This window comes from Bubalus bubalis, chromosome 3 (assembly GCF_019923935.1).
Source record: "Bubalus bubalis isolate 160015118507 breed Murrah chromosome 3, NDDB_SH_1, whole genome shotgun sequence".
Taxonomy (NCBI): domain Eukaryota; kingdom Metazoa; phylum Chordata; class Mammalia; order Artiodactyla; family Bovidae; genus Bubalus; species Bubalus bubalis.
The window spans coordinates 89,725,437-89,749,344 of record NC_059159.1 but is presented as its reverse complement, the minus strand read 5'-3'; the positions used below and the strand labels follow the sequence as shown (position 1 = coordinate 89,749,344).

The 23,908-nt window shown below is 35.0% G+C and overlaps 1 protein-coding gene across 5 annotated transcripts in view; it reads left to right on the top strand.

Annotated features, from left to right (window-relative positions):
* The window catches only part of CNTLN (centlein), a 341,020-nt gene that overhangs the window by 182,804 nt on the left and 134,308 nt on the right, over positions 1-23,908 (top strand). For all 5 annotated transcript variants that reach the window (XM_025281478.2, XM_025281479.2, XM_044939816.1 and 2 more), the window contains 4 exons: positions 3,040-3,216; positions 5,041-5,166; positions 15,413-15,534; positions 17,031-17,150. In XM_025281478.2, coding sequence (XP_025137263.1) covers positions 3,040-3,216; positions 5,041-5,166; positions 15,413-15,534; positions 17,031-17,150 — 545 coding nt within the window. The remainder of the gene's footprint in view (positions 1-3,039; positions 3,217-5,040; positions 5,167-15,412; positions 15,535-17,030; positions 17,151-23,908) is intronic.

The following is a 23,908-nucleotide window of genomic DNA, read 5'->3' as shown; positions in this document are numbered from 1 at the left end:
AGTTAAAAGCTTGGTACAATTTTGTGTTCTTTGATTCATGTTCAAAATTTCCACAGGAAACGTGTACCTGTTTATAGTCCCACCACCGTGCTTTCAAGCTACAACAGTCACAAACTGAGTTTGGCCAACCTTTTAAAATTAGATTTCTCTTAGAAATTTGAATTCTTCCATTCTTTTGAAAAATCAGTAAATCTGGCATTAGTGCACCACATTTCTCTATGAAAACAACTGGCTATTGCTAAATAATACTACCACAAATACCCTCCTTATTCCCTCAGAAATGAAAGTGACTGTGACTTGATATTTCATTTTACTTATTATTTTAAAAGTGGTCATATTATGATAGCCAGTTGAAATACTGCTTGTGCATGTATCCCTAGCAAAAGGGATAAAGGACAAGGGAGAGAGAAAAGACTACACTTGTGAAAACCTGGGAACATGCAAAGTAAAGTATATATCTGTATGTTCAACATGAATACAAAGTGTCCCCATTGAAGGAATTCTAAAGCTGTAATTAAAATCAAACTCATTTTACTTTTTTATTTACATTATGACTCGTACGTGAGCTTGAGTTAAGTACTGCTTGAATAGTATTTTTTAATTTTGAAGTTCTGTTACTGTTTTCTGAGGAATTTTAAAGGAATGCTGCCTAAATAAGAAATCTTTTATTATTATGGTAGATGTCCACTGGAGAAGGCCCTGGCACCCCACTCCAGTACTCTTGCCTGGAAAATCCCATGGATGGAGGAGCCTAGTAGGCTGCAGTCCATGGGGTCGCTAAGAGTCAGACACGACTGAGTGACTTCACTTTCACTTTTCACTTTCATGCATTGGAGAAGGAAATGGCAACCCACTCCAGTGTTCTTGCCTGGAGAATCCCAGGGATGGGGGAGCCTGGTGGGCTGCCGTCTATGGGGTCGCACAGAGTCGGACACGACTGAAGTGACTTAGCAGTAGCAGCAATGTCCACTGTTGGACTTTTCCAATATCTTGATAAATATTGTAATTATTTCTGATTGCAGCTTCTAGACCAAATATTCATGTTGTTTTATGTTTTTATCTATTGTATTATAACCCACTAATGACTTAGAAAACTCATTTGTTAAAGAACACAGGATTGCTTATTGGATATAACAATAACTAAAGTACTGTTTTTCTTGTTTTTTTCTAAATTTTTGTTTGACTTTGAAAAATTTATTTTAAATGTCTTTGGGTAAATAATGGAATGTTAATATATTCTTTATAATTTTATTTAATAAAGCCAGAACTCCTGTTCTGCGGTTTAGGTAACCTTGGTAAATTGTTCAGATTGGCAGGACAATCAAAGGAAATATTTATAAGCATCATAAATTTGTTTACAAAAAAGAAAAGAATAAATAAAAGATGTACAATGGTTTAAAGGAAGAGAAAGAATAAGTCAAAAGTCTTTTAGAATTTGGGAAAAAGGTGCTTAAGCTATTTTAATTTGATGTTCAATGCAAGGTAATAGAGTATAAATTAATGTTATAAGTGTGGTAAACATAAAACATAAACAACATTCTGAGAAAAATATATAGTGTTGTGACAGAATAAAGATTGGGAAACATATCAGGTGACTTATGTCACTTATGTATGAGGAAAGTACAGTAGTATGTTATAATATAGCATAGTGTAATATAATAATATAGTATGCTGTACTATATCTGCTGCTGCTGCTGCTAAGTCGCTTCAGTCGTGTCCTACTCTGTGCGACCCCATAGACGGCAAGCCACCAGGCCCCGCCGTCCCTGGGATTCTCCAGGCAAGAACACTGGAGTGGGTTGCCATTTCCTTCTCCAATGCATGAAAGTGAAAAGTGAAAGTGAAGTTGCTCAGTCGTGTCCGACTCTGTGCGACCCCATGGACTGCAGCCTACCAGGCTCCTCCATCCATGGGATTTTCCAGGCAAGAGTACTGAAGTGGGGTGCCATTGCCTTCTCCCATACTGTATCTAGTATACTATATATATATCAATACTTTATATATCTATACTATATATATAATAGATTATAATAGTATACTAGATGATCCTTCTTTTTATAAAAAATATAGGTTAGAATTAGGAAAAATATGCCTATCCCCCCAAAAAAAGAAAAAAGTAATCAAACTTAGAAAAATATAATATTTCTCATTGTTAGTTTAGAAAAGTTAAGCATACATATTTTTCTTATAATCCTTAGAAATATCATTTAGGAAGGATGGGGCTATCCATATTTTAAATGAAACCTTTTTCAGGGCCATTGGATCTCTAATGATAATATTAAAATCATAAGTACTGACTTTTCTTTCCTGGAAACCAACAAATACTTTGTTTCACTCTGATCTAGTGTTGTTTTGTGTGTGTGTGTGTGTGAGCGCATGGTTAATTCGAAATAATGTGTGTGCATGGATTTTAATGGTCTCAAATATCTTTGGTTAAGATGGTGGTACAATTTTGTGGAATGTTAGTTTTCATGAACAGGTTTCCTACAAACTTAATTTTCCTGTGATTTCTGTTGCTAAAATGTGGTACTTACCATTAACAGTTTATCTGACATGGGAATGAGTTTCAAAGGAGAATAATATAAACTCTGTTGACTTTAAAAAGTCTCAGTTGAGTTGTTATTAATAAATTGTAATGCATTAAAAGCTAGTTAGGCCTATTGTGCTGCTGGTTCACTTTTCTGAGGCTTATATTCAGTGGTATTGCATTGAGTATTTACTGAGGAAATACATGTATAATCATTAATTTGAAATAATTTTATAGATAAGTTGTATATATAATGCATCCATGCTTTAAATTTTTTCTTCTAAAAATCTGCATGACAGACATATTTAAAAAATTTGTATACAGACTCTTGGTTATTTTATTGAAAAATGGCATTCTATAAGGATGATAGAAGCTTAGCTAATGCAGGTTTATAGTTTATTTTTGAAATGAAATATTCTTTCTTGGAATATTTAAATTTATATAATATAAAAACATATAAATATTTGTATGCATGTGTAAATAATGTAAGATACAAACATTTTTTAAAACAGGTTTCTCAACAGCCATCTTTATCAAGCTTAGAAACCTTAATGGTCTCACAGAAGTCTGAAATTGAGTATTTACAGGAGAAACTGAAAATAGCAAATGAAAAACTGTCAGAGAACAGATCTACCAACAAGGGTTCCTCAGAGAAGAGCATCTTGACAAGTACTGAAGGGAAACGTAAGGTAGGGACAGTCGTCATTTTGTGAAATTGTCAGGATGAGGCTAGCAAGGCAAGAAATGAAGTTAAAAAATGAACAGCATCATTTACTTCTCTGTTTGTATTTCTGAAAGCTTTTAAAAAATATCATGTATCAGATGTTTTATAAAATCATGATTGGGACTGGCAAGTTTTCCCTTTTTGAAGATTGAGTAATATCTTCCTAATTTAATTAACTAAATTTATTAGTAGTGATATGCCTCTTTGGCAGTAAATTAACATTCTTACATTAAAAAGTTTTGCTAAATATGCCTCATCTATCTAATCTATAGATAAATTAATCTAGGTAGAAATTTTAATGTGGTATTAGCCCTTAACTCAATTTTCTAATTTTCATCAGAAGAAAAATATATCTTAATGTTTCTATTTCATTTGAATGTGATATTTAAAATACTACCCATGTGGAATATAAATTATAAATTGAAATGTAATATTAATACGTGCAGTTACGTATTTTCGGAGTTAAAGGTATAACGGTGGAGAATAAGTAAATTTTTTGTACCATGATTTTTATTTATTAATGTCTCAGCTTTTCCTTTTCATAGTATTTATTGCATGTTCTTGTTATGCTGCAAAAGATTCTATGAACATTGACTAATATAAAAAGTCAAGAATGTCAGATTGTAAATATATTCTTTCTATATGAATTGAAATAAGCTTTTCCTAAAAGTAAGGAGTTTAAGAGGTGTATTTCTCACACTTTTATTTCATCAGTAGAAAATATTTTTTAAAGTAGAAAATCATGTTTTCAAGATAATTGTTTCTCATTCTTTTGAATTTTCCTATGAGTAAGACAAACTGTCTTAGTAAAAGAAGTATTTAAAATGAGACTCATGTTTATGCGGCATTCTTATTTACTACCTCTAAATTATTAGTAATTTTCAGAAGAATGAGCTTTATTATATATATTATCTATATATGGATATATTTAAACATAACTGCATATATGTTTCTTGCAATTTTGGAATAGTTTCACGCATTGAGCTTAATTTAAATGAAAAAAAAGTCCTAAAATTGAGATACATTATAGAATCTAATTTGATTTTGTGCTATATGGCTGAACTTTAAAAATGTACTGCTTTGATGTTTCATTGTTTTAAAAAAATCAGGAAAATTAGAGTGATATTTTGAACAGAGAATTTTCTTTCTTTTTCATAAGGACATGCAGTAAGTATGAGCAATATGTTGCCCAGCTTAATAGTTGCTTTCACATATTCCTTCTCCAGATTGGTATATGAAGCTGTACATAATATAAACACACATTCTCGTCTCTAGTTAGCCACATTATAGTTAATGACCATATGGTCATTATGGTGTAAGATCTACTGTCTGTTGTATTTATATTCCTCAAGCATATTGTTCCTTCGACTTCACAGTGTGTTAAACTATTTCAAAGGGAAAGAAACCCTTTCCCTCTTGTTTCAGGTTGTCCTATCAAGTGTAACCTTGGACCCTCGAAGAGCAATTAGACCAGCCTCCATCCCCTCCTTTGTAATGAGGCTTCTTGCATTTCTGAGTCCATAACCCTTTAGTCTTCCCTAATGGGACATCATTATTCTGAAAGAAACAATGTAAATGTAAATGAATATTCTCATTAACGAGTCACAGAGAAACCTTTAGCGGTAGCACTGTGGTAATTCCGCTTGTTATTTCTCTGGTATTCCATGCAGGATTTTTTTTTTTTTATAATTCATTATTAGTATTCAAAATTACTTGTTCTTTAATTTTGCATGTCTTTCATAATCCAGTGTTCCAACTAGCTCAACCATGTCCTTGTTTTATTCTCGAGGAACCACCTGTAAAACGTTCAAGGTCTTTGTCCCCAAAGAGCTCTTTCGCAGACTCGGAGGAACTTAAGAAGCTGAAGAAAGCTGAAAGAAGGATTGAAAACTTAGAGAAGGCACTACAACTAAAGGTGAACATTAAATGATTTCTTTAGTAATAACCTTGCATAGGTAAGAATATCCCAAAGTAAACATTCTTTTCACAAATGACTGGTTATCATTTAATTTTCCTGAATTTAATTACATGTATAAAAATGTATCATCAGTGCATCTAGCTCTTAGTATTTCTGAGGATCATAAAGTAATAAAAACAATTTTACTAGCTGAAAACTAAATATATATTCACTATTTTAAAATTACAGGGGATATTTTGACTCAATATAGGGAATAAGTTTCTTATAGTTTCTCAGAGACAAAAAAAAAAAAAAAAAAAAAAGAACTATAGCAAATGGAAAGAGAATTTCCTATAAGAAATGTGAGTTAGCAACTATGGTGACCTAGCCCAGACTACTTAAAATTGTCCTTTGTAGAAAAATTACATAGTCAAAGTGATAAATAAATATGTTATTTTTTCCATTTCAACTGTATTTGTCTGAAAATATAAGATGTTCGAACTCATGTTCTACCAGTCTTTAAAAATCGTAAATCTTTATTGTTCTATCTTTAAGAGTTTGTACTTTCCAACTCATAATTTGTGAATTATTTTTCTCAGAAGAGGTTGTGTGTAGGGAACTGCTTCTATGTGACTATATTGAGGGCTTTAATTTTTCTGTGAATTTAATATGGCTAAAGTTGTCATTCTTCATTCACAACTACTGGAAAACCAACACTGTTTGAGATTTAGCCATTTAACTGAATCTCAAATAGTTTTATAATATTCTATGGAAAGGCCAATGTATACATGGTGAGAATTCATGTATTTAAAGCTTAGATTCTTTGTCATATAAATGATTCCTAGGAAAATGTTTTCACTTAACATTATTTGTACAATACAGCAAAATATAATTTAGAGGAATAGTTAATGATAAGCCACAACTAACAGTTTTTTTCTGCTTTTCCCAAAGAATTGTTTTATATTTATTTGGAGTTAAACTACTAGTTTGAAAACAAAGGAAAATTATCATCTATTGTTACTCTCCAAGATAAAATTGTTGCAGGAAGGGGACCCCTTCCAGGGCCTGAGAGTGGGCTCTTGTCTTACAGTGAGCAATGAATAGTCTGAGGAGTCACATGAGCTTAACAAAGAGACTTTACTGGGCAGAGGTGCCTGGGTGGAGAGCAGTAGGGTAAGGGAACCCAGAAGAACTGTTCTGCCAAGTGGCTCAAAGTCTTTGGTTTTATGGCGATGGGATTAGCTTCCTGGTTATCTTTGGCCAATCATTCTGACTCAGAGTCCTTCCTGGTGGTGTACACATTGCTCAGTCAAGATGGTACCAGCAAGAAGGATTCTGGGAGGTGGCTGGACATGTGTTATTTTCTTTTGACCTTTCCTGAACTCCTCTGGTTAGTGGTGGCTTGTTAGTTCCACGTTCCTCACCAGGACCTCCTGTCATAAAATAACTCAGGGAAATAGTTACTGTGATTCGAGGGTGGGCAGTTTCAGTCATTGTGGTTCCCCTAAAAAAGTGATCAGATGACATCAACTTGCTAGCATTTAGCCTACTTGAAATTTATACCCCTGCAGTTATTTGCTCATTCGTTTACTCATTTGTAATGTATTAGCTTATGCAGTTAGCTAAGCACTGTGCAGTCACTTTTATAACAAGTGAAAAATAATGATGCTGAGTGAGTAGTTAGAATCTAGTGTATTAGTCTAAATGTGTAGGTATTCACAGGATATTATGGGCATGTTTAAGATGCCATCATCCTTCTTTTGCATAATTCTTAAAATTCACATATGAAACCTTCTTCTATCGTCTGTTAATCTGATTCTCTAAAAAAATAGAAGCAATGATATATAATCCTTTAGTCTTCCCTAAATGAGATACCATTATTCTGAAATACATATATGTGTGTATGTGTGTGTGTATATATATATATATAGATAGATAGATAGATAGAAGGATTGACTGATTTAGTCTAACAAGAATTGGCTTATATGATCACTTGATTATGGAGTCAGAGATCCAAGATCTGTAGATGTTAAGCTGGAAATTCAGGAGAGAGAATAGTATACTTCCAGTCTGAGTCCAAAGGCCTGAGAACCAGGAGAGCTGATGATGTAAGTTCCAGTCCCATTCTGAGTCTGAAAGCAGACCAGTATCCCAGGTGAAAGACAGTCAAGCAAAAAGAACAAATCCTTTCTTTCTCATTCTTTTATTCTGTTCAAGCCTTCAGTTGGTTGGATGAAGCCCATCAGTTTGGGGAGGGCAATCTGCTGTATTTAGTCTGTTGATTCAAAAGTTAATTTCATACAAACACACCCTCACAGATACACCCAGAAATAGTCATTAACTAAATACCTGGGCGATCAAGATAACATAAAAATATAACCATCACATATCCCATTTAATAGTAGAGGACCTCCACTTTGCCCCGAAAAGTCGGAGTCTTTTTGTTTTTGCCAGGAATGAGTAGAGCAGTTTCAGACATTTTTAGATCTATTTTCTTCCACTTCTTGAATTTTTTGTTTCACAGAGTCTCAGAAACATACTAATTTATCTCCTCGTTCTCTTTTTCTAACAACAGCTCTTTGGGATGAGGCCTCAAGTTTATTTTTAGAGTAAAATTATTTTTCATATAATTTCTTTTTCATTTATATTTTCTGCATCTTCTTTCATGTTAATTGATAATCTTGAATTTCTAATGTTTGTTTTCTTTCTCAAATTTGCAAAATAAGCAAAAAAATGTGAACAAATTTTGTTTCTTTGTATTTGTTTTCTTCCTCAAATTTGCAAAATAAGCAAAAAAATGTGAACAAATTTTGTTTCTTTGTATTTGTTTTCTTCCTCAAATTTGCAAAATAAGCAAAAAAAAATGTGAACAAATTTTGTTTCTTTGTATTTTGTCATTTAGAGGAAAGGATTTCTCATTTTAATAGAACAAAATAGTTAAATGAAAAAGGCACTCTAAGGGCATTTAGCAAAATGTCCACCAGGCTCCTCTGTCCATGGAATTCTCCAGGCAAGAATACTGTAGTGAGTTGCCGTTCCCTTCTCCAGGGGATCTTCCTAACCGAGGAGTCGAACCTGGGTCTCCCACGTTGCAGGCGGATTCTTTACCACCTGAGCCACCAGGGAAGATCTTGGGTAAATAAAACATGTATAGTAAAGCAACTCTAAGACAAGTAGTTGGGAACAGGGCACTTTTTTATTTACAACCTGACTTTAGTGAGTATAACTCATATTTAGTGAAGACAGAAGACCTGTTTCTATTTCTCCAGTATTAGGCAATATTACTAATACTATATTTATTACTCATGTACATGTGAGTATAAGATAGGAATTGATGATGTGTTTGTGTTTGTTTCCTTAGGGCTACTGTGACAAACTACTATTAATATAAACTGGCTAGCTTAAAAAAACAGAAATGCATTGTGTCAAAGTTCTGGATGCTAGAAAAGTCCAAAATCAAGCTGTCAACAGGGTTATTAGTTCCTACTGAAGTCTGTGTGGGAAGAATCTATTCCATTCCTTTTCATGATAGATGGCCTTCTCCTTATGTCTTCACATCATCTTCCCTCTATTAATGTCTCTCTCTCTGTCTAAATTTCTCCTTTTTATGAAGAAGACCAGTCATATTGGATTAGGACCCACCCTATCTCATTTTGGAGCTTCCCTGGTGGTTCAGACTGTAAAGAGTTCCTCTGCAATGCAGGAGACCTGGATTCCATCCTTGAGGCAGGAAGATTCCCTGGAGAAGGAAATGGCAACCCACTCCAATATTCTTGCCTGGGAAATCCCATGTTCATAGGAGCTGGGCAGGCTACAGTCCATGGAGTCGCAAAGAGTCAGACACGACTGAGGAACTAACACTTTCACTTTCTCATTTTAACTTGCTTACCTCTATAAAGATTCTATCTCCAAACAAAATCACAAAATCACAATCACCTTTTGAGGTAGTAGGGGTTAGCACTCCAACATAACTTCTTGGAGAGATTTATTTCAACCCATAACAGTGTCTTGCGGTTTTTAAAATACTTTGGGATCATGGAGCTCCTTGTGAAGAACGTTCCCCGCTAATACACATTGAATATTTAAATACGCTTTCCATGCTGGTATTCTTTTGAATCCTGTTCTGCAAGAAGCTAATGGAAACATGACAGACAAAATGTTCTTTGCTTAATTATATAAGCAGTGGATTAATATCTGTTTTTGTGATCCTTTAACATAACAATGTGCATTGTGAATCTATAGGAAGGTAGAGATATATTGTTTCCCAGATTTACTTTATACCAATTAATATTTCCTCAAGGACTGTTGTTCCATGGAAGTTACTCTTGGAAACACTAAAGAGAAAAGACATGCTCCATGGCATGGTAGGTAGCTTTAGGGTCCCAAGTTGATCACCATGGTGGATTGAAGGGAGGAAGGGAAGGTCAAAGAAGTTTCACGAGCCTGTGTTACATATGTATATAAACTCTGATACATTGATATGCTATTTGTGCATATTATTTTAATACTGAATATTATATAACTATTAACACACGGTCTTACTAAGCTGTCTTATGTGGCTAGTTGTAACTGTTTTCAAGAGGGGCAACCAATGTTGTAATTGTAGAGACAATAGTAATAGAGATATAAGCCATTATTATAAAAATACTATCCATTTTCAAATCCTGACTTCGTGGGTATAGTGAATTATAAAATATAATTTGGAAAACAAAGCATCAGAGCTTTATGAAATTCTTAGTTAGTTAGTTCAGTCGCTCAGTCGTGTCCGACTCTTTGCGACCCCATAAATCACAGCACGCCAGGCCTCCCTGTCCATCACCATCTCCCAGAGTTCACTCAGACTCACGTCCATCGAGTTGGTGATGCCATCCAGCCATCATCCTCTGTTGTCCCCTTCTCCTCCTGCCCCCAATCCCTCCCAGCATCAGAGTCTTTTCCAATGAGTCAACTCTTCGCATGAGGTGGCCGAAGTACTGGAGTTTCAGCTTTAGCATCATTCCTTCCAAGGAACACCCAGGGTTGATCTCCTTTAAATGGACTGGTTGGATCTCCTTGCAGTCCAAGGGACTCTCAAGAGTCTTCTCCAACACCACAGTTCAAAAGCATCAATTCTTCTGCGCTCAGCTTTCTTCCCAGTCCAACTCTCACATCCATACATGACCACTGGAAAAACCATAGCCTTGACTAGACGGACCTTTGTTGGCAAAGTAATGTCTCTGCTTTTCAATATGCTATCTAGGTTGGTCATAACTTTCCTTCCAAGGAGTAAGCATCTTTTAATTTCATGGCTGCAGTCACCATCTGCAGTGATTTTGGAGCCCCCCAAAATAAAGTCTAACACTGTTTCCACTGTTTTCCCGTCTATTTCCCATGAAGTGATGGGACCAGATGCCGTGATCTTCGTTTTCTGAATGTTGAGCTTTAAGCCAACTTTTTCACTCTCCTCTTTCACTTTCATCAAGAGGCTTTTTAGTTCCTCTTCACTTTCTGCCATAAGGATGGTGTCATCTGCATATCTGAGGTTACTGATATTTCTCCTGGCAATCCTGATTCCAGCTTGTGCTTCATCGAGCCCAGCGTTTCTCATGATGTACTCTGCATACAAGTTAAATAAGCAGGGTGACAATATACAGCCTTGACATATTCCTTTTCCTATTTGGAACCAGCCTGTTGTTCCATGTCCAGTTCTAACTGTTACTTCCTGACCTGCATATAGGTTTCTCAAGAGGCAGGTCAGGTATTCCCATCTCTTGAAGAATTTCCCACAGTTTATTGTGATCCACACAGTCAAAGGCTTTAGCATAGTCAATAAAGCAGAAATAAATGTTTTTCTGGAACTCTCTTGCTTTTTCGAAATTCTTACTGTCCTTAAATTACCATGAATCTGTGCTTTACTGACTTTCATACATTTGGCAGTTTTATTCTTTTAGGACTTTTCTATGCCATTTAATAACATCAGTATGTCCTTTGAGTACAGTTTATATCTTTTATTTTTCAATGCTCTGATATTCATGAAGTTTATACATTCTACTGAAATTATACATCATGGTTTCCTTGGTATTTTATAAAAGTTTTTTTTTTAACTTAAAAAACCTTGCTATCATACTCCCAAGATTGAGCCACTGTTTTATTAATAGTGTTCATGCTCTTATTGCCGTATACTGTCAAGAAGCCTTTGAGCAAACTAGATGATTCGATCAAGAATCATTTCTGTTCTTACCAACTCAAAAGTAGAATTATAAACATCATTAAGGAAAGTAAATTAATACATCTTTGCTATTTTCTAGTGTTTTAGCCATTACGACTTGTTTGTACACAGAAGTTAGAGCCTCTAGTTTAGCTAGTTTAATTGCTAAATATGTAAGAAGGTATTCTGTAAATATTTTATTGAATGACCTAATAAGTGGACCTAATTCAGCGACAGTCCATGGGGAACTTTGGGATGTGTCCTCAAAGGAAAATGTAGTAATTAGTGATATTAAATGTATTTTTCAGTTTTTACAGTTGCTTTTATTCTAAGATCTTTGAGGATATTTCCCAAATGATGTACTTTTGTTTAGAGTTAGGCTATCATAAGGCTGATGGAACTTAAAGAATCATATTTCAAGCTACAGTAAACTTGAATTTGTTAGAATAAGAAAAATATTAATTTGATTATTCTTTTTAAATATTTCTTTTGAGATATCCAACTTTTGACTGATAATTTCAGCCAGCATCTGCTCTTGCAGTTAAATTGGTAAAGTCATTTTTCTTTGAGCTATATATATATACTCTATCTTATATTTACATTTTTATAAAATTTTACTGTCTGTTTCTGAAGTAGGCTAAAGGAATGATAGTCTCTAGGACCAATTTAACCCATGTATTATAATTTGATAACAGTTTTCTCAAAGCAGAAAAATCTAATATAATTATTATTTTAAATTGTCTATCAAATCAATTTACCAAATAATATTTAGTTTGATTTTGTTTTAATAGTTTGGATTTTAAGAATTTTATAAGAATTATGTTTTTTAAAATTTTATAAGAATAAAAGAATTATATAAATTTTTAAGAATTATAAGAAATATAAACATTCTAGTGGTAGGTATAATTATGACTCATGTAAAATTAAAGGAGAAAGCTTATCAATAAAACTGTTTTCCATAATTACTGCTTAATTGAAGGAATCACTTATTTCAGTTACTGTAAGAAAACCTAAACTATTTACTGATAGAGGGTATATTATGGTAAAGTTTTAGGAATCAGAAGTGGCCACATAAGGTTCTTTGATTAATTGCTATGCTTAGTACAGAGCCTGGTACATGGTGATTGATATGTAGAACTCAGGAAGTTTTTATTGAGTTGTTGTTTAGTCACTAAGTTGTGTCCCCATGAACTGTAGCTCCCCAGGCTTCCCTATCCTCACTATCTCCTGGAGTTTGCTCAAACTCATGTCCATTGAGTCAGTGATGCCATCCAACCATCTCATCTTCTGTCACCCCCTTCTCCTCCTGCCTTCAATCTTTCCCAGCATCAAGGTCTTTTCCAGTGAGTCGGCTCTTCACACCAGGTGGCCAAAGTATTGGAGCTTCAGCTTCAGCATCAGTCTTTCCAATGAATATTCAGGGTTAATTTCCTTTAGGATTGACTGGTTTGATCTCCTTGCTATCCAAGGGACTCTCAAGAGTCTTCTGTAGCACAACAATTCGAAAGCATCAGTTCTTCAGGGTTCAGCCTTCTTTTTTGAGTCATAATATAGTTGATTTCTACTTAAAAGAATTAGGGAAAATATTGGATATAATTTCAGTGATTAATGGTAGCTGAGGCAGTACTTAAAAATGCTAAAATAATGACAGTACTCTGAATAAGAAATTCAACTTGTTCCAGTAATTCAACAGAAAATTATTGTGAAAGGTAATATAAAATTTGGATATCCCGTTCTATTAGTATTTAATTCTTGGTCAATCTTTTAGGTTCTGTTTACTCAGAATTTCTAGGGATTCTAGCACAGACTTAACAATTCCACAACAGTGCATTTGTTTGTAATAACTTTTAAGAAATTTACTGTAAAATAAGAGTTTACAGGGAGGGACTTTACGTCAATGAAGAAGAATCATACAAAGCTATTTTTAGAATTGTCTAACAAAGTATTCAGTTTATATACTTATTTCAAAATTGTTTTGACATGAATCTAATGTATGTAAATTTCTTATAATTAAATTACTTTATTTATATTATAATGTATCTTATTTAAATTCCTCATAAATTTTATTCATTCTTAAAAAGAATCCTAATAAGAATATTTAACTTTTGTTCATTTATAAGAAAAGATTATTGATTATCATTCTTATATTTGGCTAACTTAAATTATTTCACATCTGTAAAAATGGGAAGTTTATTGGTCAAAGAGGTCAGATTGTTTACCAACAGTATGGGAAACTCAAGATCAAAGTTATATCATTCTTTGTGTCTTAGAAGAAGAGATATCAGTAGCTTCTATTTTGAAGATGGAGAAATTGAAACACTGGATTTAAGTAGATTGTCAAGGTAAAATTTAGTAAATTTGAGCAGCAGGTGTTGAACTCTTAGCAGCACTTACCACCCTGCATATAATAGGTTCTTAATATATGGTTCTTCAGTTAAAACAAAATTGAATTCAGTATCTTGAATTTTTAATCATGGTATTACACCATATTACTTTTTAGCAAATAACTCTGCAGTGGCTATGATTCATATCTCCAAAAAGTCTTTCGGATAGCATTTATTCTAATTTCCCCTGTTAAGAGATAGCATTTTTGTCGAGCACTTGCATTCCCATATGATGTACATGCCACTTGGTGCACACATGGCTGAAATACTTCCTAGTAACTACTTAAGAGAATTATTGAAGTTATCCTACTAGATATATATTCAGAGTATAATGGCAACATATCTATACTGTTGAGACAGGTAGAATTGCAGTAAGATAATGCAGACTCTGTAAGATATTATCTCATTGTTGGAAGGAGAGACCGATAAGTCAGTGGAACCATAAATTTGGCTTATAAATGATAAGGGCATCAGAGTTAGTTCTTGGGAAGAGGACAGAGTAAAAAGCTCACTTACTTTGTGCCTCTCTTGAGCAAGAACAAACCTGGGAGCTTTACCTGTATGTTACTTCATTTAATTTTGTTACCATGGTATAAATTTCTGTGTTCTTTTCCACATTCTATTGTAAAAGAAATTGAATTAATTTAAATAGTGTTCTTAAGATTATGCAGCTACCAGGAGAAAACTTCAAGAATGGAATTCAGATCTTTCTGGCTGCCATGTTCCCACTCCTCTCAGCTTACTATAATATTAGAGAGTACCAGTTACCTGCACTGAATAAATATGCAAGTTCTTTCATACAGAAAATGAAGAGTTTAAAAAACAGATTTGAAATGACCAAGGGTAAAATAAAAGACTCATCACATTACTTACTTTGAGGAACACAGTTCATGAGTAACATAAATACATCCCCTGAGGACTGACAATTTAGCCTATATATATGTTCATTTTGTGGTCATGTTGAAAAGTAAAGATTTATGCATGCGTTTTATTTAAAACATTTAGAAGTCATTGACTATAACTCTCTACCCTAGTAATATTTGAACTGTCTATTCTGAGTTCTTCAAGAGTGCTAAAGTCCACCTTTCCCATTTCAGTTCTTTTTGTTTCAACCCAAAATGTTAAACTGGGTCACTTCTAACATAGGTCCAAACTGATTTTCTTCCTTCTGTGTAATCTTTGTGCATTTTAACTAATTATGAATCCATGGGTTAGAGAACTGGTCTTACTATGATTAGTGTCCTTGTACTAATTATATGTGCACTTACAACTAACAAACTAGTCACGCTTTATGTATGGACAAATCTTGGAAAAGAAAAAAAAATTTAATATGTAAGATTTATACAGAAATATGTGTATATATACTAATTAACAAAAAGGAAAGGAATGAAATTAATTTGATGCCAGAATTTTAAGATTACTTAAATGATTTTTCAAAATGCAGTGAGTATCTCAAATTTATCAAGTAAACCTGTTCTGTGACTTTAGGATTAAATGATCATTACATTAATTTATTTGTAATAAATTATAAATAAATCACAAATTTATTTCTGCTTAAATGATTATTACAAATTAATATATATTTACATGCTATTTTCTTTTGAATTTTATACTTAGATTGGTAGCCTTTTATCTGTAACATTATGCTTATATATTCTTCAAACTTGTATACTTGCTTTTTTGTGTTCTACAGAACCAAGAAAATGATGAGCTAAGAGATGCCCATGAAAAACGCAAAGAAAGGCTACAGATGTTACAGACCAACTACAGAGCAGTAAAAGAGCAATTAAAACAGTGGGAAGAAGGCAGTGGCATGTGAGTTACATAGCTCATAAAGGCATTTCCCTAAATATTAAATGGAACGGAGTAGCATCATATAGGTGCTTTAATAGCTTTTGTTTGATTTTAAAGAAATCATTTCATAGTCAGATCTCTAGTGAGAATTTTTACATAGAGAATATAATAAATGAAAATAGAAATATGTTTATAATAACTATGCATTTTCCTATAATTTGCAGAAATCATGAGCATAGATGATGAATTATTGTATATACTTTTAATATCTATAGAATAACTTAATAAAAGTATAACTTAAAGCAAAAATAGTTCATATCCATGTGCTTGAAAAACTACTTTAAATAAATAAAATGCTGATGTTACAATGTATATAACTCAGTTTACTTTTTATTTGAAATATATGGGAAATATGAAATTAACATTATAGTTAACTGTCTTAAAACTATTTCAACCTAGTATGCAGTTTGAAAATCTTTACTATCCATCAGTTAGTTCTGCAGCTTATCTGAATGAATGGGCGGTCTCAGTTCAATTGCTCTGAACAGGTGTTCAGATCTTGGTTAGTTGTAAGTGGCTCCCCTGTTAACAGTATCAACAGAGGGCAAAGGACTGAATGAGTACAGAAAAATCTACTACCCTCTCATCTTCTGAGATGGATCCTTTAGGGCAATGTTGATGATACACATTGGTCTGTTCTATAGAGAAATACTGTTTCTAAATTGGCCAGTACAGCACTTTTACAAAATAAAAATGAAGAGTTTGTTTTATGTACAGAAAATGAGAACATAAAGGGCATTTGGCATGTTTTGTAGATAATTGTCACATCTAATTTTTTCTTTGAAGAACAGAAAGTGTTTCATATCACTTCTCAGTAAACCAATGTTAAATCTGTCTGTCCTGGGTTTAGCCTCTGCGACTTAGCAGGCACTTAACTTTTTAGTAGTCACCAGAAGGCTGAAGACTACTTGCTAACTATCTGATGTTTACTGATAACTGCTTGTTTTAAGACAAAACACATAAACCACAGTCAGACTGGTTGGCAGCAAGTTCTAGATGTGTTGATTGCTTATAGTCCTTTTTTAGAAACTGACATTTTTGCAATGTATATTTTATTACTAGTAGAATGAATGAGAGAAATAAGACCAGAGAATATCATGTGTCCACTTAAAAGTTTACTTTCCATAGTAGCAGTTTAGCTTTTTAGGAAATCATGATGTAAGATTTTAATTTCTACATGCTTAGTTTTTAGGAAATTCATTCCACTGTACCTCAGTAGAAACTGGGTAGCTATGTGACGCTAGCTGTACTTCAAGAGAAGTCTCAATTCCAAATGATTACCCTGAAGTTATGGCATGAATATCATTAGAAAGTTAATTTCAATAAAAAGTCTCATATCATTTGCCAAAAAAAAGATACTTGGTTAGTAGATATTTTTCAATTTTAGGGAATGTGTAAATGAATTTTATTGCAATTTGAACATGTTAAGTAAGAAATCAATTTCATTTTAAAAATAGGATGGAAATCAGGAAAGTAAAGAGAGCAGATCCTCAACAACTTCAACAAGAAGATTCTGATGCTGTATGGAATGAACTGGCCTATTTCAAAAGGGAGAACCAGGAGCTAATGATTCAAAAGTGAGTTTCTTTTTTTAATAATGTGTACTTAGGTAAACATCTGAGAGAAATGTTTTCTGTCTTAAAGGCCATGAGATAAATTCCTTATAAAATTTGGAAAATGAAATAATCTGGTTTGCCAGTGAAAGTAAAGAAAAAAGATTGACTTTTTAATATATATGTATGTATAATGCAATAACAAGTTGCACATTTGCTAGCTCTTGCCGAAACTGTATTATATGATCTAGGGATTGTGTTAATTAATGTGGCTCTCATCTGTTGGAGGTGTCGCTCTTCATTAGCCTGTATTTTAGACACTGCCGTGCTTCATTTCTGGAATGAGGTGGAGAGGGGATAACCTAGCCAGCCATCCTTGTTTGATCTCCTAGATACATACGCGATGCAGAATGCCTGAGCTCTCTTGGTTCCCTGCCCTGTCCTGCTAATCCCAGCTGAGCTCATTATGGTGTAGCCTTGCTGCTATTCTTGGAGCCAGAGCTGTCCAAGCTAATTACTGGTAGCAGCAGAACTGCCTGTTAAGGGTCTGGTATGGATCTGCTAACATGGTCCTTGGTAGTGACCTGCAGACGACACGAGGGAATTGCTTTCTTTCTTGCCGTGCGCTGTGTGTCCTTTGGGCTTAATGCTGATCCCTCCACATAGGTCTTTTAGCTGCCCTAAGTATAAAACTTGATGAAGGATACTCATATTTTAGAAAACATACAGTTTGCTTCCTTGATCTTCTAATTCACAGTCTATTATATTCAGCTTGCTAAGGAAAGAACACTTTTTTTTGGAAACGAAAAGGAGTTAGACCAACATAATTAGCCTTTTTTGCTACTTAACTATTTCTTTATTTAGAGTTAATTTTTGATACTCAGATTATGTGATTTTTTTTGAAAGACAGGATATCTTTTAGATTACTAGAATTTAGTATCATGTGGCATAAAGTAATTAAATATCATTGAATTGTCATAGCTGTATTAGAATCTTAGTTTACATATTATATAACTTACCACCTTTTCCATGTAATGATAAACTTTTGAAGAAATGATCATATCAGATTTAAATATATACCTCTAATTATCTCTTAAAACGTACTACACTCTATTAATATTAAATGATTGATGCTGATAATAAAGTTTCTTATCTTGCAAATTTTTATAGATTTGTTCCAGATATGTTCCCTGAGAGTTTTTGATAGCTTTGTTGAGATACAATTCACAAGCCATGTAGTTCACCCAGTGGTTTTTAGAATATTCAAATAGTTGTATGCTCATCATCACAATAAATTTTAGAACATTGTCATTACTCACTCCTTCAAAAACCACATACAGTTTACCTGTTACCTCCATTGCTTCCCACCCCTTCAGATCAGATCAGACCAGATCAGTCGCTCAGTCATGTCCGACTCTTTGCGACCCCATGAATCCCAGCACGCCAGACCTCCCTGTCCATCACCAACTCCCGGAGTTCACTGAGACTCACATCCATCGAGTCAGTGATGCCATCCAGCCATCTCATCCTCTGTCCTCCCCTTCTCCTCCTGCCCCCAATCCCTCCCAGCATCAGAGTCCTTTCCAATGAGTCAACTCTTCGAATGAGGTGGCCAAAGTACTGGAGTTTCAGCTTTAGCATTGTTCCTTCCAAAGAAATCCCTGGGCTGATCTCCTTCAGAATGGACTGGTTGGATCTCCTTGCAGTCCAAGGGACTCTCAAGAGTCTTTTCCAACACCACAGTTCAAAAGCATCAGTTCTTCGGCGTTCAGCCTTCTTTACAGTCCAACTCTCACATCCATACATGACCACAGGAAAAACCATAGCCTTGACTAGACGAACCTTTATTGGCAAAGTAATGTCTCTGCTTTTGAATATGCTATCTAGGTTGGTCATAACTTTCCTTCCAAGGAGTAAGCGTCTTTTAATTTCATGGCTGCAGTCACCATCTGTAGTGATTTTGGAGCCCAGAAAAATAAAGTCTGACACTGTTTCCACTGTTTCCCCATCTATTTCCCATGAAGTGATGGGACCAGATGCCATGATCTTCATTTTCTGAATGTTGAGCTTTAAGCCAACTTTTTCCCTCTCCTCTTTCACTTTCATCAAGAGGCGCTTTAGTTCTTCTTCACTTTCTGTCATAAGGGTGGTGTCATCTGCATATCTGAGGTTATTGATATTTCTCCTGGCCATCTTGATTCCAGCCTGTGTTTCTTCCAGTCCAGCATTTCTCAGGATGTACTCTGCATATAAGTTAAATAAGCAGGGTAACAATACACAGCCTTGACGTACTCCTTTTCCTACTTGGAACCAGTCTGTTGTTCCATGTCCAGTTCTAACTGTTGCTTCCTGACCTCCATACAGATTTCTCAAGAGGCAGATCAGGTGGTCTGGTATTCCCATCTCTTGAAGAATTTCCCACAGTTTATTGTGATCCACACAGTCAAAGGCTTTGGCATAGTCAATAAAGCAGAAATAGATGTTTTTCTGGAACTCTCTTGCTTTTTCCATGATCCAGCGGATGTTGGCAATTTGGTCTCTGGTTCCTCTGCCTTTTCTAAAACCAGCTTGAACGTCAGGAAGTTCACGGTTCACATATTGCGGAAGCCTGGCTTGGAGAATTTTGAGCATTACCTTATTAGCATGTGAGATGAGTGTAATTGTGTGGTAATTTGAGCATTCTTTGGCATTGTCTTTCTTTGGGATTTGAATGAAAACTGACTTTTTCTAGTCCTGTGGCCACTGCTGAGTTTTCCAAATTTGCCTGCATATTGAGTGCAGCACTTTCACAGCATCATCTTTCAGGATTTGGAATAGCTCCACTGGAATTCCATCATCTCCACTAGCTTTGTTCGTAGTGATGCTTTCTAAGGTCCACTTGACTTCACATTCCAGGATGTCTGGCTCTAGGTCAGTGATCACACCATCGTGATTATCTGGGTCGTGAAGATCTTTTTTGTACAGTTCTTCTGTGTATTCTTGCCACCTCTTCTTAATATCTTCTGCTTCTGTTAGGTCCATACCATTTCTGTCCTTTATCGAGTCCATCTTTGCATGAAATGTTCCCTTGGTATCTCTAATTTTCTTGAAGAGATCTCTAGTCTTTCCCATTCTGTTGTTTTCCTCTATTTCTTTGCATTGATCACTGAAGAAGGCTTTCTCATCTCTCCTTGCTATTCTTTGGAACTCTGCATTCAGATGCTTATATCTTTCCTTTTCTCCTTTGCTTTTCGCTTCTCTTCTTTTCACAGCTATTTGTAAGGCCTCCCCAGACAGCCATTTTGCTTTTTTGCATTTCTTTTCCATGGGGATGGTCTTGATCCCTGTCTCCTGTACAGTGTCACGAACCTCATTCCATAGTTCATCAGGCACTCTATCTATCAGATCTAGGCCCTTAAATCTATTTTCACTTCCACTGTATAATCATAAGGAATTTGATTTAGGTCATACCTGAACGGTCTAGTGGTTTTCCCTACTTTCTTCAATTTAAGTCTGAATTTGGCAATAAGGAGTCCATGATCTGAGCCACAGTCAGCTCCCAGTCTTGTTTTTGCTGACTGTATAGAGCTTCTCCATCTTTGGCTGCAAAGAATATAATCGATGTGATTTCGGTGTTGACCATCTGGTGATGTCCATGTATAGAGTCTTCTCTTGTGTTGTTGGAAGAGGGTGTTTGTTATGACCAGTGCATTTTCTTGGCAAAATTCGATTAGCCTTTGCCCTGCTTCATTCCGTATTCCAAGGCCAAATTTGCCTGTTACTCCAGATGTTTCTTGACTTCCTACTTTTGCATTCCAGTCCCCTATAATGAAAAGGACATCTTTTTTGGGTGTTAGTTCTAAAAGGTCTTGTAGGTGTTCATAGAACCATTCCACTTCAGCTTCTTCAGCGTTACTGGTTGGGGCATAGACTTGGATTACTGTGATATTGAATGGTTTGCCTTGGAAATGAACAGAGATCATTCTGTCATTTTTGAGATTGCATCCAAGTACTGCATTTTGGACTCTTTTGTTGACTATGATGGCTACTCCATTTCTTCTAAGGAATTCCTGTCCGCAGTAGTAGATATGATGGTCATCTGAGTTAAATTCACCCATTCCAGTCCATTTTAGTTCGCTGATTCCTAGAATGTCAACATTCACTCTTGCCATCTCCTGTTTGACCACTTCCAATTTTCCTTGATTCATGGACCTGACATTCCAGGTTCCTATGCAATATTGCTCTTTACAGCATCGGATCTTGCTTCTATCACCAGTGTCTGTGTCTATAGATTTACCTGTTCTGGACATCTCATATAAATGGAATCATATAATATGTGGTTCTTTGTGACTAACTTCTTTCACTTACCTTAATATTTTCATAGGGTTTGGTTTATCTGTGGTGTAGCATGTGTTTGTACTTTCTCTGACAATCTTTAGTAATCTTTTTGGATAAAATGAATTAGGTGTGAAACCTAATCTAACTAATCACAAGATCTAATCCAGAAAATGCAAGCAGAGCTTAGTTGTCAGTGGTGTTTATTTTAGGTTTATTTTATTCATCAATGAAATAGAACTAAAGAAAAAATAATAAAGCCTTTTAAAGAAAATTTTGAAACTTTTAGAATCCTAGTCTGTTCACCCTGAAATATGTGTGTGTTACAAGTAGCTCTATAAATTAAATTTTGTATCATTTATTAGTTGAATGCTGAGTCATTAACTGTGGATTTTTCCTCCTGAAATTCATTTAAATTTATTAATGTGATATTCATTGTAAGATAGCTATTTTTCAGATCAGTTTTAATTTATTAAAAAGTAGTGAAGTTTGAAGTGATAACCTTTAAGAGTGCTAAATAATCAGTATAAACTTTTGGTCATGTAATGATGTTTTGGGGGTGGGTGGGTTATTTTGTGAAACATTTATTCAGTTAAGAAATGTGTTTGAGTTACTGCTGTGTGTGCTGTGTGTGTGGCAGGCAGTCTGCTTCGTGAATGAAATGAGAACATCAAACTTCCTACTCTCAGGGAGCTTTCTTGGAAACATGTTCAGTATTAAATGTTCTTTTTTTTTTTTAATTTCATTTTATTTTTAAACTTTACATAATTGTATTAGTTTTGCCAAATATTAAAATGAATCCGCCACAGGTATACATGTGTTCCCCATCCTGAACCCTCCTCCCTCCTCCCTCCCCATTATGAAATATTATGTTAAAAATTAAACTTGGAGTATCATGTGCTGTGCTGTGCTTAGTTACTCAGCCATGTCTGACTCTTTTTGACCCCATGGACTGGAGCCTACCAGGCTCCTCTGTCCATGGGATTCTCCAGACAAAAATACTGGAGTGGGTTGCCAATCCTCCTCATCCTCCAGGAGATCTTCCCAACCTAGGGATCGAACCCAGGTCTCCCACATTGCAGGCGGTTCTTTACTGTCTGAGCCACCAGGGAAACCCAAGAATACTGGAATGGGTAGCCTATCCCTTCTCTAGGGGATCTTCCCAACTTAGGAATCGAACTGGGGTCTCCTGCATTGCAGGCAGATGTTTTACTAACTGAGCTAGGAGGGAAGCCCCAGGAGTATCATAATGAAACAATAAGAAAGGAAACATGGAAACATGTCTTCTTATTCTTAAAGTTAGTTTGCACATAAAGACTGAATTTTTTTTGTTGTTTTTAATTTATATATACTACATGTTCAGCATAGTATTTTGAGTTGTAACACACATGTACAAATAGATTTGAGTACCTGTGACCACAATCAGGATACAGCCTAGTTCTGTCATCTCAAAAAATTTCCTAGTCCTACCCACTTGTAGTCAAATCCTCCCACCATACCTAACACCTGACAACCACTGATTTGTTCTCCCTCTCTATAGCTTTGCCTTTTTTTCAGAATGACATATATGTGGAATCATATAAGCTATAACTTTTTTTGTTGTTGTTGTTTTATTTTTTTTTAATTTTATTTTATTTTTAAACTTTACATAATTGTATTAGTTTTGCCAAATATCAAAATGAATCCGCCACAGGTATACATGTGTTCCCCATCCTGAACCCTCCTCCCTCCTCCCTCCCCATACCATCCCTCTGGGTCGTCCCAGTGCACCAGCCCCAAGCATCCAGTATCGTGCATCGAACCTGGACTGGCGACTCGTTTCATATATGATATTTTACATGTTTCAATGCCATTCTCCCAAATCTTCCCACCCTCTCCCTCTCCCACAGAGTCCATAAGACTGTTCTATACATCAGTGTCTCTTTTGCTGTCTCGTACACAGGGTTATTGTTACCATCTTTCTAAATTCCATATATATGCATTAGTATACTGTATTGGTGTTTTTCTTTCTGGCTTACTTCACTCTGTATAATAGCTATGGTACATATACACAATGGAGTATTACTCAGCCATTAAAAAGCTATAACTTTTTGAAACTGGCTTCTTTCATTTGGCATAATGCCTTTGAGATTCATTCATGTTGGTTCATCCAGTTTGTTCCTTTTTTTTTTTGCTAAATGGTATTACATTGTATGGCTTCCCTGGTGGTTCAGTGTTAAAGAATCCTTCTGCAAAGCAGTAGACACAGGTTCAATCCCAGGGTCAGGAAGATTCCTTGGAGGAGGACATGGCAACCCACTCTAGTATTCTTGCCTGGGAAATCCCATGGGCAGAGGAGTCTGGTGGACTATAGTCCATGGGGTCAAAGAGTTGGACTTGACTTGGTAACAAAACAACAACAAAATTCCATTGTATAGATATACCACAGTTTGTCTCTTGACGACCGCTTGGGTCTTTTCTAGATTTTT